The 15,378-nt window shown below is 51.1% G+C and overlaps 1 protein-coding gene across 1 annotated transcript in view; it reads left to right on the top strand.

Moving 5' to 3' along the window:
- LOC129716199 (WW domain-binding protein 2-like) overlaps nt 1–15,378 on the top strand; it is a 67,729-nt gene that overhangs the window by 34,016 nt on the left and 18,335 nt on the right. Inside the window, exons 4-6 of the mRNA XM_055666071.1 lie at nt 189–281; nt 7,527–7,775; nt 10,203–10,301. Of these exons, the coding sequence (XP_055522046.1) occupies nt 189–281; nt 7,527–7,775; nt 10,203–10,301 (441 nt within the window). The remainder of the gene's footprint in view (nt 1–188; nt 282–7,526; nt 7,776–10,202; nt 10,302–15,378) is intronic.

Genomic DNA, 15,378 nt, shown 5'->3' with positions numbered 1-15,378 from the left:
TAACAGTGTAATGCAATGTTGCAGCTTTGTTGCCAGGATAACATTGAGCAAAGTGCCCAGGCTTTTATTTGGCCCTTCAGGACGTAAATACAGTGGTGGAAAGAAAGGAGGATTTTAAAATTAACTGATTTTTTTGATTAACAATGTCTGTTTGTGCGAATTATAACATAAACTCTCTTTGCCTGCAGGCGGCTGGGAAGGTCAGGCTGCATTCAAGTTGGTTTTTAACAGTGGAGGGGCTATCGATTTTGGTCAGCTGATGTTCAAAGTGGCTCAACAGGGTAAGTTCAAAATAGCCACACCTGATCCTGTCCAATAAGCAATAGTCCTTTGCAATGGTGAGGGAAAATGTTAACTTCAATACAAGCATTTCCAAACACAGTTTCAACACTTCCATTGGAAATGTCCAGGCAAGTGAACCATCCTGAACTGAACTGAAGGCCACTAGCGGCGCCGCATTGAAGGCAGCCTCTGCCTACAATCTGTCTGTTTTTTACTATCTTTTTTTATTGTAGTTTGTCTTAAAATTGTGTGTTTGGAGTTTCTTTTCTTTTTCTATGTGGGGGAGGTGGGTAGGGTAAGGGGGAAACCGCTTCTCAGTCGCTTCCTGGCGAGGAGTCGCAGCGCTGGATTCACCTCGGAGCGGAGAGGAGCGATGCGTACCTGGATCACCGTTTGAAGCTCCGGAGTGCTGGGCCCGCTGTTCCAACATCGTGGAGCTGAGGTTTGAAGAGCTCCCAACGCGAGCGTTGCTGATCTCAACATCGCGGAGTCCCTGGGCCGAGGGCCGCCAGCGTGCATCACCGCCCAGCGCAGCCTGTGGACTGCGGGAGCCGCGGACTCTGGTAGGAAGCGGCCGATTCAGAGGTCCAAGCCGCGGAGGTTGTTCTCCCGTATCGACGTCGGAGTTCCATCCCGGCGAGCGGGCCTGAATATCGAGCCACCCGTAGCGGCGACTGCGGAGGGCTCGGGAGGCCCAGACCACGGGTGAACATTAAGAACAACAGAGGAAGAGGACTGACTTTGGTGCCTTCCCTCAGTGGGAAACTTTGATTCTGCCGTGTGGGGATGTTTTATGTTGGACTCTATCGTGTGTTGTGTACTTTATTTTAATTGTATGGTGAACACACTGTATGGTGAACACACATTTCACTGTGCCAACTGTGCCATGTGACAAAGAAATGTATCTTGTATCCTATCAACAACTAGAGAGCGGTCCTGAGATACGATCTACCTCATTGTGTTCCTCACACTATCTTTAATTGGACTTTACTGAACTTTTATCTTGTACTAAACATTATTCCCTTTATCATGTATCGGTACACAGTGGATGGCTCAATTATAATCACATATAGTCTTTCCGCTGACTGGTTAGCACACAACAAAAAGCTGTGACAATAAACTAAACTATTCTAAACTAAAATGGTTCTGCAAATTGAATGCAGACAAGGCAAGCAAAAATACTTATTCTAACTAAAATCAATGTCTCCTGGCAATAAAAGCAATTAGGGGAATATCTAACATAGAATGTACATAAAGTTTATTTCAATTTGCACCAGACATGCACTGCAATAGTTAAAAAGAGTGAAAGGGCTGCAACGAGTTAGATTGGGAGAAAGGGAATAAAACCCTATCTATCAGAGGTCAATTCAAGGGTGTATTAATAGCGGGCAAGAAGCTCTTACTGAATCTGGCGTTAAGTATTTTGAAGCCAGCGGGTGAGGGGAGAAGAGAAAATGATCGGGATGTGAGTGTGCCTTAATTAAGATGGTTGTTTCCCCAAGAGTGTGAAATGTATAGGAAGGACCTGCAGATGTTGGTTTAAATCGAAGATAGACACAAAGAGCTAGAGTAACTCAGCAGATCGGACAGCATCCCTCTACCCGGAACATCATCTATTCCTTTTCTCCCAAGAGTGTCCGACCAGCTGAGTTAATCCTGCTTTTTGTGTCCGTCTTCAGTGTGAAATGTAGATGAAGCGGGTGTAGGGGTGAGGAGGGCAGGCTGGTTTGCGTGGTGGACTGGGCGGCATTTTCAACTCCCTGCAATTTCCTGTGGCCTTGGGCTGTGTGCCACACTGTAATGCATGTGGATAGTGTGTGTGGGAAGGAACTGCAGATGCTGGTTTATACCGAACATAAACATAAAATGCTGGAGTAATTCAGTGGGTCAGACCTCATCTCTGGAGAAAAGGAATAGGTGACGCTTCAGTTCGGAATCCTTCTTCAGATTGAAAGACAGAGCACTACCTTCCAGTCTGGATAGAATGTGTTCAATGTGTATGTGTAGAAATTGGTCAGAATCATTGAAGACATGCTGAATCACCTTAGACTGCTGAGGAAGTAGAGGCGTTGGTGGTTTTTTTGGTGGTGGCTTCAGTGTGGTCAGACCAGGACAAATTGTTAGTGATATAGTGGTATAGTGATAATGGTTAGTGACCCAACACGTCCATACCAACCTTGTTGCCCTGTGTATGCTAGTTCCATTTGTCTGCATTTGGCCCATATCGAACATAGACACAAAATGCTGACCAGCAGACATAGGTTTAAGTTGAATGGTAAAAGATTTAACAGGAATCTGAGAGGTAACCTCGTCACACAAAGGGTGGTGGGTGTATGAAACGAGCTACCCAAGGAGATAGTTGAGGCAGGGACTATCCCAATGTTTAAGATGAGTACATGGATCGGACAGGTTTGGAGGGATATGGGCCAAACCCGGATAGGTGTGAATAGTGTAGCTGTGATATGTTGGCCGGTGTGGGCAAGTTAGGACGAAGGGCCTGTTTCCACGTTGCATCCCTCTATGACTCTATTTACACCTAGGAACATGTTCATTTTTAGGACTCGTCTCTTTATGATGCACCTGTTTATCCTGTTCATATCTACTGTTCTGATGAGGGTAGATATTGTGGGAATATAGACAGACACAAAATGCTGGAGTAACTCAGTGGGACAAGCAGCATCTCTGGAGAGAAGGAATGGGTGACATTTTGGGCCGAGACCCTTCTTCAGATTTTGGCCTATTTCAATAGACAATAGGTGCAGGAGTAGGCCATTCGGTCCTTCGAGCCAGCACCGCCATTCAATGTGATCATGGCTGATCATCCCCAATCAGTACCCCGTTCCTGCCTTCTCCCCATATCCCCTGACTCTGCTATTTTTAAGAGCCCTATCTAGCTCTCTCTTGAAAGCATCCAGAGAACCTGCCTCCACCTGAGGCAGAGAATTCCACAGACTCACCACTCTCTGTGAGAATAAGTGTTTCCTCTTCTCCGTTCTAAATGGCTTACTCCTTATTCTTAAACTGTAGTCCCTGGTTCTGGACTCCCCCAACATCGGGAACAATCTTATATGTGGTTCAATGAGATCCCCTCACATCCTTCTAAACTACAGAGTGTGCAAGCCCAGCTGCTCCATTCCCTCAGCATATGACAGTCCCGCCATCCCGGGAATTAACCTGGCGAACCTACGCTGCATTCCCTCAATTGCAAGAATGTCCTTCCTCAAATTAGGGGACCAAAACAGCACACAATACTCCAGGTGTGGTCTCACTAGGGCTCTGTACAACTGCAGAAGGACCTTTTTGCTCCTATATTCGATTCCTCTAGTTATAAAGGCCACCATGCCATTCGCTTTCTTCACTGCCTGCTGTACCTGCATCCTTACTTTCATAGACTGATGTACAAGGACCCCCAGATCCCGTTGTACTTCCCCTTTTCCCAACTCGACACCATTTAAATAGTAATCAGCCTTCCTGTTTTTGCTACCAAGGTTCCTTTGACTTCTGTTAATAGATGATTGTTGGATTTAGTTGAGTTTATTGTCATGTATATCAAGGTACAGTGAAGAGCTTATTTACGTGCTATCCAGGCACAGAAAAAAACAATACATGAGTACAATCAAGCTGTCTACAGTGCACGGATAAAGGGTAAAACATTTAGTGCAAGTCCAACAAGGTCTCCAATGAGATTGATGGGAGGTCAGGACAGCACTCGAGCTGATGACAGGACCATTCAGTTGCCTGCTAACAGCCGGGAAGAAACTGTCCCTGAATCTGCGGGTGTGAGTTTTTGAACTTCTGTAACTCTTTGCTGATGGGAGAGGGGAGCAGAGGGAGTGTCCGGGGTGACATTGGTCCCTGATGATGCTGGCTGCCTTACCCAGGCAGCGTGAAGTGTGGACGCAGTCAATGTTGGGGAGGCTGGCTTGTGTGAAGGTCTGGGCTATGTCCACAATTATCTGCTATCTCTTGCAGCTGTTCCAAAACCAGGTTGTGATGCATCTCAATAAAATGCCGTCTACAGCACATCTGTATGCGCTAGTGAGGGTTGTTGGGGGCATGCCACGCTTCCTAAGCCTTCTAAGGAAGTAGAGAATGTAGAGGGATGGGGGCAGGGGGAGTGTAGAGGGGCAGGGGGGGGGGGGGGGGAGTGTAGAGGGAGGGGGGGGGGAGGGGGAGTGTAGAGGGAGGGGGCAGGGGGAGGGAGGGAGGGGGGCAGGGGGAGTGTAGAGGGAGGGGGCAGGGGAGTGTAGAGGGAGTGGGGGGGGAGTGTAGAGGGAGGGGGGGGGAGGGGGAGTGTAGAGGGAGGGGGGCAGGGGGAGTGTAGAGGGAGGGGGGGGGGGGGAGTGTAGAGGGAGGGGGGGGGGTGTAGGGGGGAGTGGAGGGAGGGGGGAGGGGGGGGGGAGGGAGGGGGCAGGGGGTGTAGAGGGGGGGGGCAGGGGGAGTGTAGAGGGAGGGGGGCAGGGGGAGTGGGGGAGTGGGGAGGGAGGGAGGGGGGCAGGGAGTGTAGAGGGGGGGCAGGGGGCAGGGGGAGTGTAGAGGGGGGGGGGGCAGGGGGAGTGTAGAGGGAGGGGGGCAGGGGGAGTGTAGGGGGGGGGGGTGTAGAGGGGGGGGGGGGTGTAGAGGGGAGGGGGGGGGGAGGGGGGCAGAGTGTAGAGGGAGGGGGGGGAGGGAGGGAGGGGGCAGGGGGCAGGGGGAGGGGGAGGGGGAGTGTAGGGGGAGGGGGGGGCAGGGGGAGTGTAGAGGGAGGGGGCAGGGGGTGTGTAGGGGGAGGGGGCAGGGGGAGTGTGTAGAGGAGGGGGCAGGGGGAGTGTGTAGGGGGGGGGGCAGGGGGAGTGTAGAGGGGGGGGGGGGGGGAGTGTAGAGGGGGGGGGGGGGCAGGGGGAGTGTAGAGGGGGGGGGAGGGGGGGAGTGTAGAGGGGGGGGGGGGCAGGGGGAGTGTAGAGGTAGGGGGAGTGTAGAGGGGGGGGCAGGGGCAGGGGGGAGGTAGAGGGGGGAGTGTAGAGGGGGGGGGCAGGGGGAGTGTAGAGGGGGGGGGCAGGGGGAGTGTAGGGGGGGCAGGGGAGGGGGCAGGGGGGTGTAGAGGGGGGGGGGGGGGGCAGGGGGAGTGTGTAGAGGGAGGGGGGGGGCAGGGGGAGTGGGAGGGGGGGGCAGGGGGAGTGTAGAGGGAGGGGGCAGGGGGGAGTGTAGAGGGGGGGGGGGGGGAGTGTAGAGGGGGAGTGTAGAGGGAGGGGGGGGGGGGGGGCAGGGGGGGGAGTGTAGAGGGAGGGGGGGGCAGGGGGAGTGTAGAGGGGGGGGCAGGGGGAGTGTAGAGGGAGGGGGAGGGGGAGTGTAGAGGGGGGGGGCAGAGGTAGAGGGGGGGGGGCAGGGGGGGTAGAGGGGGAGGTAGGGGGGGGGGCAGGGGGAGTGTAGAGGGGGGGGGGGGGGGAGTGTAGAGGGAGGGGGGCAGGGGGAGGGGGGGGGGGGCAGGGGGAGTGTAGAGGGAGGGGGTAGAGGGGGGAGTGTAGAGGGGGGGGCAGGGGGAGTGTAGAGGGAGGGGGGGCAGGGGGAGTGTAGAGGGGGGGGGCAGGGGGGAGTGAGGGAGGGAGGGGGGCAGGGGGGAGTGTGTAGAGGGGGGGGGGGGGGAGTGTAGAGGGAGGGGGGGGGGGGGAGTGGGAGAGGGGGGGGGGGGGGGGGGTAGAGGGGGGGGCAGGGGAGTGTAGAGGGAGGGGGCAGGGGGAGTGGAGGGGGGGGCAGGGGGAGGGGGGGGGGGGGGGGGGAGTGTAGGGGGAGGGGGGGGGGTAGGGGGGGGGCAGGGGGGGGGGGGGGGGGGGGGGGGGGGGGGGGGGGGGGGAGGGGGGGGGGGGGGGGGGGAGGGGAGAGGGGAGGGGAGGGGAGGGGGGGAGGGGGAGGGGGCAGGGGGGGGGAGTGTAGAGGGAGGGGGGCAGGGGGAGGGGTGTAGAGGGGGGGGGGGGGGGGGGGGTGTAGGGGGGGGGGGGGGGGAGTGTAGGGGGGGGGGGGGGGGGAGTGTAGAGGGAGGGGGGGGGGAGGGGGAGGGTAGAGGGAGGGGGCAGGGGGGGGTGTAGAGGGAGGGGGGGGGGGAGTGTAGAGGGGGCAGGGAGGGGGCAGGGGGGAGGAGGGGGGGCAGGGGGAGTGTAGAGGGAGGGGGCAGGGGGAGTGTAGAGGGAGGGGGAGGGGAGGGGGGGGGGGGGAGTGTAGAGGGGGGGGGGCAGGGGGAGTGTAGAGGGGGGGGGGCAGGGGGAGGGGGCAGGGGGAGTGTAGAGGGGGGGGCAGGGGGAGTGTAGAGGGGAGGGGGGAGGTAGAGGGGGGCAGGGGGGGGGCAGGGGGAGTGGTGTAGGGGGGGGGGCAGGGGGAGTGTAGGGGGAGGGGGAGTGTAGGGGGGGGGGGGGGGGGGGGGGGGGGGGGGGGGAGTGTAGAGGGAGGGGGGGGGTAGAGGGAGGGGGGGCAGAGGATGGGCAGGGGGAGTGTAGAGGGGGGGCAAGCGGAGTGTAGAGGGAGGGGGGCCCAGGGGAGTGAGGATGGCGATCGTCACCTGGTTTCCAGCCGGTTAGACAGCGGATTATTGGAGTTTTACTGTGGTCACGGTGGGAGTGGACATAGTAAGGTCATGCATTAACTCGGTGCAGAATTGGTTGGGTTAATGGAACAAATGTCTGCACTAGAACCTTTAATTTGCTGGGAACTCTGGCAGTACCATCGATGGATACAAAACCATGTCAGCACGGGAAAAGGCCATCTAGAACCTTTAGTCCGTTTGTCCCATATACCTGGGAATAACTCCATGGCAGCTGCCTCCACCACCTTCACTGGAAGCTCATTCCACACAGCGACCACTCTGAGTTTCCAGTTCCCCTGACCCCGATGTCATGTCACTTGTTGAATCTTCCCTACTCTCAGTGGGAAAAGCTTTCCACGTCAAATCTGTCTATCCCTCTCATCATTTTAAAGACCTCTATCAAGTCCCCCCTTAACCTTCTGCGCTCCAAAGAATAATGCCCTAACTTGTTCAACCTTTACACTGTTTAGTACAAAAAGAGCTTTGTTTAGTGTATCAAAAAATGGTCTTGTGTCGGGTCTTTTCAGTTTGAGAAGCATGGTTACCTGTGGGTGTGATGGTGCTGTAGTAAACTGCTGACCAGTTAAACCGCATTTTCCTGGGTGCAATGGTTGCATTGAGGCATGTGATTCTCCGTTGCAATAACCCGTGCTGCCTGCCACATCTAATTCTGTTTTCTTGTTCCTGTTAGCTTCCAGGGGTACTCCTGTGCAGAACAATGCTTATGGATATGAACCTGTGGGTGTGATGAGTTTTGGATTTGCACCAGCAAACGGCCCTTACGCAGCCAATGGCCCTTACGCAGCCAATGGCCCCTATGCAGCAAATGGCCCCTACGCAGGGAACGGTCCATACGCCTATCAGCCGCCTCCAATGAATGGTTATGGACCTCAGCCAACAACAGTGGGTTACTCTTATGGAATGTCTGCACTACCTCCAGGTATCTCTCCAGCTTCAAGTAACCCTTCCTTTCCCTCTCTATTCGTCCCTCCCCCACTCTAGTTCTCCGACTAGTTTCACTGACCTGCTGATTCATTTGACTGTTTGTATGGAAACGTAGAAAATAGGCGCAGGAGTAGGCCATTCGAGCCTTCAAACCATCAACTGATCGTCCAAAATCAGTACCCTGTTCCTGCCGTATCCCTTGATTCCGCTAGCCCTAAGAGCTAAATCTAACTCTCTCTTGAATACATCGCCTCATTGTCACCTTTACCTCGGCCAACAAACAACCATTGTACATTTCCTTGAGCATCGTCCTTTCATTGTCCTTTCATCTGCTTTCATCTGTCCTTTTCACACCTGGCATGCTCTTTATATCTTTCCATATCTCTAGTTTCTCTCTCCCCTGACTCTCAGTCTGAAGATCTCGCCTGACTCTGAAGAAGGGTCTCGACCTAAAATGTCACCCATTCCTTCTCTCCAGCGATGCTGCCTGGCCTGCTGTGTTACTCCAGCATTTTGAGTCTACCTTAAAGAAAAGGGTCTGATAAAATAATGTCACCACTATCAGACATGCAGCTTATGCAGCAGCAGAACCATTAATAAGCATGTTGTTCCCTCTTAATAAATGCTAAAAAAAAATGCAGGCATCATCGATGATAAAAGATCAAGTATCATCTGATTGCCATCTACAATTCTGCACGTTGTGTTGTGTAGGAAGCAACAGCAGATGTTTGTTTACACTGAAAATAGACACAAAATGGTGGAGCAACCCAGTGGGACAGGCAGCTTCTCTGGAGAGAAAGGATGGGTTAAGTTTTGGGTCAGAGTCTGAAGAAGGGTCTCAACTCAAAACGTCACCCATTCCTTCTCTCCAGAGATGCTGTCTGTTAGACCGAATAACTCCAGCATTTTGTGTCTGTCTTCTGTGTAATAGTGTTATTGGCTAAGCATGGGAATTAATCATTGTTGTATGGAAACAGGCCAGGAATGAGATGAGAGAAACCGCTGGCTTTGGAGAGCTTTGCATCTGTAGGTCTGAAGGACCAGTCTGAACCAAGAAACCTCTGCATCCCACACATCTCAATTTATTCCAAGTTATTATTTTGGAAATTTTGCTTTAAAAGTGAAACCTCAGTGTTGTCCTGCTTGGCAGATTTCCCGAGCTCTGGGTTAATTTCGAAAGACTAGCACATTCGGAGAAAGAAACCTTGTGCGGCACGGTGGCGCAGCGGTAGAGTTGCTGCCTTACTGCGCCAGAGACCCGGGATCGATCCTGACTATGGGTACTGTGTATCGGAATCGGAATCACACTTTATTTGCCAAGTATGTTTTGCAACATACGAGGAATTTCATTGGCCAGGTCAGTCATACAATTAAAAGTAACAGATCACTCAAAAATACATTTTAACATGAACATCCACCACAGTGACTCCTACACATTCCTCACTGTGATGGAAGGCGAAATAAAGTTCAAGTCTCTTTGTTTTGTTCTTCCTCGGTCGGGGGCCTCAAGCCTCCGTTGACGATCTTGACTCCTGTAGCCGGCGGTGTTCAGACCCTCTGCGTCGAGGCGTTCAGCTCCTGCATTGGGGGGGTTGTCAGCTCCCCCGCACTGGGCGATCGATCCTCGCGTCGGGGCTGGTCGAACCCTCTGCGGCGTTTACCTCACCTTGATGGTAAGTCCACGGTGGGAGCGATCCCAGGCAAGGTGTCCACTCCGATGTTAAGTCCGCGCCTCCGATGCTAAGTCCGAGTAGGCCTCCAGCTCCAGCGATGGAAGGCCGCAGAGCCCGGAGAATGTGATCTGAAAAATTGATCACATCTCCGGGAAGGTAGGAACTTGAAAAAAAAGTTTCCCCCCTCCCCCCTCCCCCCCCCCCCCCCCCCCCCCCCCCCCCCACCCCCCCCCCCCCCCCCCCCCCCCCCCCCCCCCCCCCCCCCCCCCCCCCCAAACAAACCAAAAACAAACCAAGTACATTAAACAAACTTTTAACAAACGCTAAAAATAACATGTTGGCCCTGTGACCTGCGCTGGTTTCTCCAGGATCTCCGGGTTCCTCCCACACTCCAAAGACGTGCAGGATTATAGGTGAATTGGCTTGGTATAATTCCAAACTGTCCTGTGTGTGTAAGATAGCGTTTGTGTGTGGGGATTGCTGGCCGTCGTGGACGCGGTGGCCCGAAGGATCTATTTCCATGCTGTATCTCTACATTAAACTACTGCAATCTGGAGATTTCTTGAACGCCTGCAAATCTGCTGTGGTTAAATGTGGAATAAGTGTGTTCACAGTGGTGGGAGTCAGCAGATTCTATTGAAAACTACTTTCTCCCCAATGTAATTCTGTATCAGTGCTACCATCAAATGGCCTTGGGCAGGAATAAATGCACATTGATTGTAATTTGTGCATCTAACTTCTGATTCCAGGTGCGCACCCATCTGCTCCTGCCATGGACATGTACATGCCGCCCCCACCTCCTTACCCTGGACTTCCTCCAGCTAATGTGGCTCAACATGGACTGCCTGGTACGTACACTGAAACTCACCCTTAGGATAATGATAGGATAGAACTTTATTCACCCCAGAGGGAAATTGGTCTGCGCATCACCTTCTGTGCGTGTTCCTGAATTCCAGTTCAGTTTAGTGAGTTTATTGTCACGTGTACAGAGGTACAGTGAAAAGCTTTTGTCGCATGCTAACCAGTCGGCAGAAAGACAATACATGATTACAATCAATGCATTTACAGTGTACTGATACATGATAAGGGAATAACGATTAGTGCAGGGTAAAGCCAGCAAAGTCCAATCAAGGATAGTCCAAGGGTCATCAAAGAGGTAAAGAGTAGTTCAGCACTGCTCTCTAGTTGTGGTAGAATGATTCAGTTGCCTGATAACAGCTGGGAAGAAACTGTCCCTGAATCTGGTGTGTGTTTTCAAAATTCTATACCTTTTGCCCAAAGGGAGAGGGGAGAGTGGCCAGGGTGCGACTCGTCCTTGATTATGCTGCTGGCCTTGCCGAGGCAGCGGGGGGTATAAATGGATCAATGGAATGGGAGGTTGGTTTGTGTGATGGTGTGGGCTGCGTCCACAATTCCTGCGATCTTGGATGAAACTATTCCCAAACCAGGCTCTGATGCATCCTGATAAAATGCGTTCTATGGTGTATCTGCAGGAGTTGGTGAGAGTTGTAAGGGAGATTCCAAACTTTCTAAGCATTCTAGAGATGTAGATGGTCGTTGCTTCAATATGGGTGGTCTAGGAGAAATTGTGGCTGAACTCCATCTCTACTTCGGTACCATCAATGCTAACTGGGGTAGGTGTACCGCTTTGCTTCCTGAAGTCGGTCACAATCTCCTTTGCCTTGCTGACATTGAGAGAAAGGTTGTTCCGATACCAGGACACGAGGTTCTCAACCCTGTACTCCGTCTCATCATTATTTGATATCTGGCCCACAGTGGCAGATTTGTCTGCGACTTTGATAATTGAATTAGATTTGTACATGGCTGTGCAGCCGTGGATGGAGAGGAGTAAAGAAGGGGGCTGAGAATGATAATCGCTCGTTTCTGAGCTTTCCGCCAATCTAGCTTCAGTAAAAACACTGAATCAAGCACTTGCAAAGATTAAAGTTTATTCTACCAAAATTATAAGCGCGTTACAGATCACACACTGTACCCACTGTCCCCACCGCGGGTTAGATCCCTGCTTCTGTCTATTCAAGCCCTCTAGGCCCCGCTTGGAGTCACTGCAGCAGCCCTCCTGAGGATCGACCACGAACCTCGTGATCACCGTCTTTTATATGCCCCGCGAACCTGAGGGCCAAACCACACTGGGGGTTGTTTTACAATTACCCAATAACAGATATTGATTAACCCCATACATAACAGACGTTTCCCTAACCCAATAATACAACAGTTCAATACATTATATTCCCAAAGAACTCCAGGGTGAAGTCAACTATTGAAACATGTACCCTGATTTACTGGGTTTCCAGACAAGGCTCAACACTATATCCAATAAACATCCAGAAGAGTTGGATTATGCAACATTATATACAACTTATTTACCAATGTATATCTAGTTTGCAACCACCCAATCCATTCTATGCATTTGGTATCTGATTGACAAGGCTTTCAGGTTCCCAACCCTTTTGCATAGAATTGTATCTAAACTCCAGACCATCTGGCACCTCTCGCAGCCTGTCCCAGCTCTGCAGAGATCATTCCTTATCTGACCAAATCTCCCAACAAGCCCTGAAACTTAGCCCCATTTTAGAAGTTCTGACTGGTCCAATTTAGCCAGGATTAACATTTCTTCCTTTTATCATTATGATAATCCACCATAAATGATAACTAAAGTAGATGATGTTGTTTCTTCTGAGAATCTTGTAAAGCATACCGAGTTTGCATGGGCATCACTTCACCAGTCCTGTCTGAGGAATCTTCACCTCCCGAGTTTTGTGGGTGCGAACTCCCTCATCCGTGCATCTGCCCAGTCTTCCTTCACCTTCCAGTTGAACCTAGATCCTAGAAAAACCTCAAAAACACTTGGAGAAAGCAAATTACCATTATATCATACACTTGCTATTACCATTCCACTGAAACCTAACTAGCCCTATTGTAATGTCTATTGCTCGCATTCCCTAACCTAAACTATCATTCAAGGATTGGCCAGGAATCCCCCTCTTCACACAACATGATGACAGAGAATCATATCATTTACAATACAATACAATACAATTTATTTGTCGTTTGGACCCCGTTAAGGTCCAAACGAAATGTCGTTTCTGCAGCCATACATACAAAACGAAAAAGACCCAAGACACAACACAATTTACACAAACATCCTTCACAGCGCATCTACTCCCCGCTGTGAAGGAAGGCAAAAAAAACCATATCTCTCCCCTGCACTCCCCTCTCCCCCCCATGTCAGTCAAAGACAGAGTCAAAGCCCCCTGTGGGCGATGTTAAATGTCCCGCAGCCATTAAAGCCACGCCGGGTGATGCAAGGCCAAGCACCGGGTCTTGGTGTTGGAGCCCCGGCGGGCGCTCACAAAGTCCCGCGGCAATTCCAAGCCGCGCGGGGCAGGGATGTAAGGCCCCGCTCCAGGTAATCTTCAACCCCGCAACTCGGGCGGGAGAAAAGCGGTCTCCAATCAGGGACCCGCGGGCTCCCTGTACCTCAGTCCACAGACCTGCGGTAGGAGCTTCCGAAACTCCGGGGGTCGGGCCACAGCAGCGCTCCACCACAGCTCCACCCGCTCCGGACGCGGCCAGCTCCGTGAAGGTGAGTCGTCCGCTGCTCCGCGACTGGAGCCCCAGATCGTTCCTGCTGGAGGCCGCTCCACGTAGCAGCCCCAATGACAACGGAGACCCAACAAAGAAAAGGACGGGTCTCCCGTGCAGGGCTGGGTGTGGTCGGAATTTCCCTAAAGGCGAAACTTAAATTTAAAGCAAACCATAATACAAGTTCCAATTAAACCAAATTCAGTCTAGGCCTTCAATTTACCATTTTAAATTTCCATGCCCTTTATTCCACAGCATTGTAGCCGATATTACAATTCCATTCCAATTCCTGTGGAATTCCCAGCTGTTCAACTTTAGACAATCAATTTCCATCCCACTAATTCATGCAAAATCCAATTAAAGTTCCAAATCCAGGGACAATTTCTTCCCACCTTGATAGCATAAGCCTCTTTATTATCAAGGGCTAAGCAATTCTAATCTGTTGGGCAAATACACATCGGTTCTGCTATTCCAATACAATCCAAGTTTTAACCCCTACAGTTAACCAAGTCAATCCTATACTCTCCCTTAGCCTATATGCTCTTACTATGATGATGCTAACTTCATTCTAATGCAGGGCTCTCGCTTAACTTTTTTTCCCTGTTGCCAGCCGGGCAACCTTGGCAGCTTTTTAGGTTGCCAAATGACAGTTTAGGTGGTCATTTAAGATGGCTTGCATGACGCGTGCTCGGACGAAGTGTGTAGTTACCAGTCGGAATTATGCTCAATGAAGCATTCACATATTATTTCTGCTTCAAATAAAGTCACAAACTAACATATTCACCAATCAAGACATGATATATACCTCAATGGCATGCAGCAAAATTATAATACAGTATCTCAACTCTTTTTACACATTGCAATTAATGCAATTTTTATTATTTATTTCCACTTCCAAACAAAAATGTGGGTGGTATATTCAGCATATGATCAACCTGTGTCACTAAATCCTGGACCTTGATAACATATATGCTTAACCATACACACAACAGATTGATGCAAGCATGTTTTCTGTGAAGGACTGAAAATTATCATGACATGGCCATAGGATGGGTCATTATTGCTATTTTCTAAAGGCATTTTATGATGATAGCTGTTAAAACTGACTATACCCATCTGACAGGTTAAACATTACACTAACTGACAGATGACCAAAGGACATAAATGCAGCAAATGTTCTTTTGGTAATATTTTTAAAGGTGTCATTATTAAAAGACGCCACATTACCAGACATTCAGATTAGTTTTACGTGTTGTGAACAGCAATGAAGATACCCAGTTTGTAAGCAACAATTTTTTTTTTAAATTGTTGATAAATGCTTTTTCCATCATTCCCACTTCAGAATTAACGTTAACATTTCAACTGAAATAACTCCTGACCAAATTTATGATGTGTATGACTGACTGTAGAAGTAAAACCTGGATAAATCCAATGTATAATTGTGAATGTTGCTCATTAAATAACTACAGTACTGATACTCCATAGTAAGACCATTGATTTGCCATTAAAATGAAGTCTGTAATAACGTGTCAACGGCAGCAGTGACAATCGAACACTGCGGTTTTAATGTTTCACGTGTTCACAATTTAATTAATCCATCTTTATGGATTAAAACATATAATAACATTGGGAATTAAAACATATTTGATTGCATTCCCTTATCAAACATAGTCAATGTTAGCTCTGTAGACATTCCCAGCACAATAGGGTCGGGAGGTGAGGGGGTGTGAATCAGTGCAGGATGGATAGATGGTGGTGGGGGGAGGGGGGGCTTGAAATGGCGATTGGTGCGGATTGGATGGATTGAGGCAGGGCAATTAGTGCGTGTTGGTTGGAGTAGGTAAAATTGTGAGGGGAGAGCGCGGGGGATGACAGGTTGAATGGGGCGGATTTGTGCAGGATGGATGGGGAGCAGTGCAGGATGAAGGGGCTGAGCAGTGCAGGATGGATGGGAAGGGGGGTCAGTACAGGATGAATTGGGGGACCAGTGTAGGATTGTTGGGGAGTGGCAGGAGAATCAATGCGAGGTGGGTAGGGAGATCAGTGCAGGATGAATAGATGGGGGGGAGTAGATGAGGGGAGCACAGGGGATGTCAGTGGGGACTGAATAGAGGCGGGAATGGGGATCAGTGCGGGATGGAGAGAAGGGGTCTCAGGATAAGGGGAGTGGAGGGGGGTGTGAGAGAGAGAGGAAGGGGCAGAGGAGGTGGGAAGGAAGGCCAGCGCTCCTAGGACAACACCGGCATCATCGCTTCCTTGGCCGTCCCTGTGAGGCACGGACATCGCTATCAAAATATGGAGGGGGCCGGCGCTCACACACAC

Source organism: Leucoraja erinacea, unplaced genomic scaffold, assembly GCF_028641065.1.
Source record: "Leucoraja erinacea ecotype New England unplaced genomic scaffold, Leri_hhj_1 Leri_185S, whole genome shotgun sequence".
In the NCBI taxonomy this organism is placed as follows: Eukaryota; Metazoa; Chordata; class Chondrichthyes; order Rajiformes; family Rajidae; genus Leucoraja; species Leucoraja erinaceus.
This window is presented reverse-complemented; position numbering and strand designations above follow the sequence as displayed.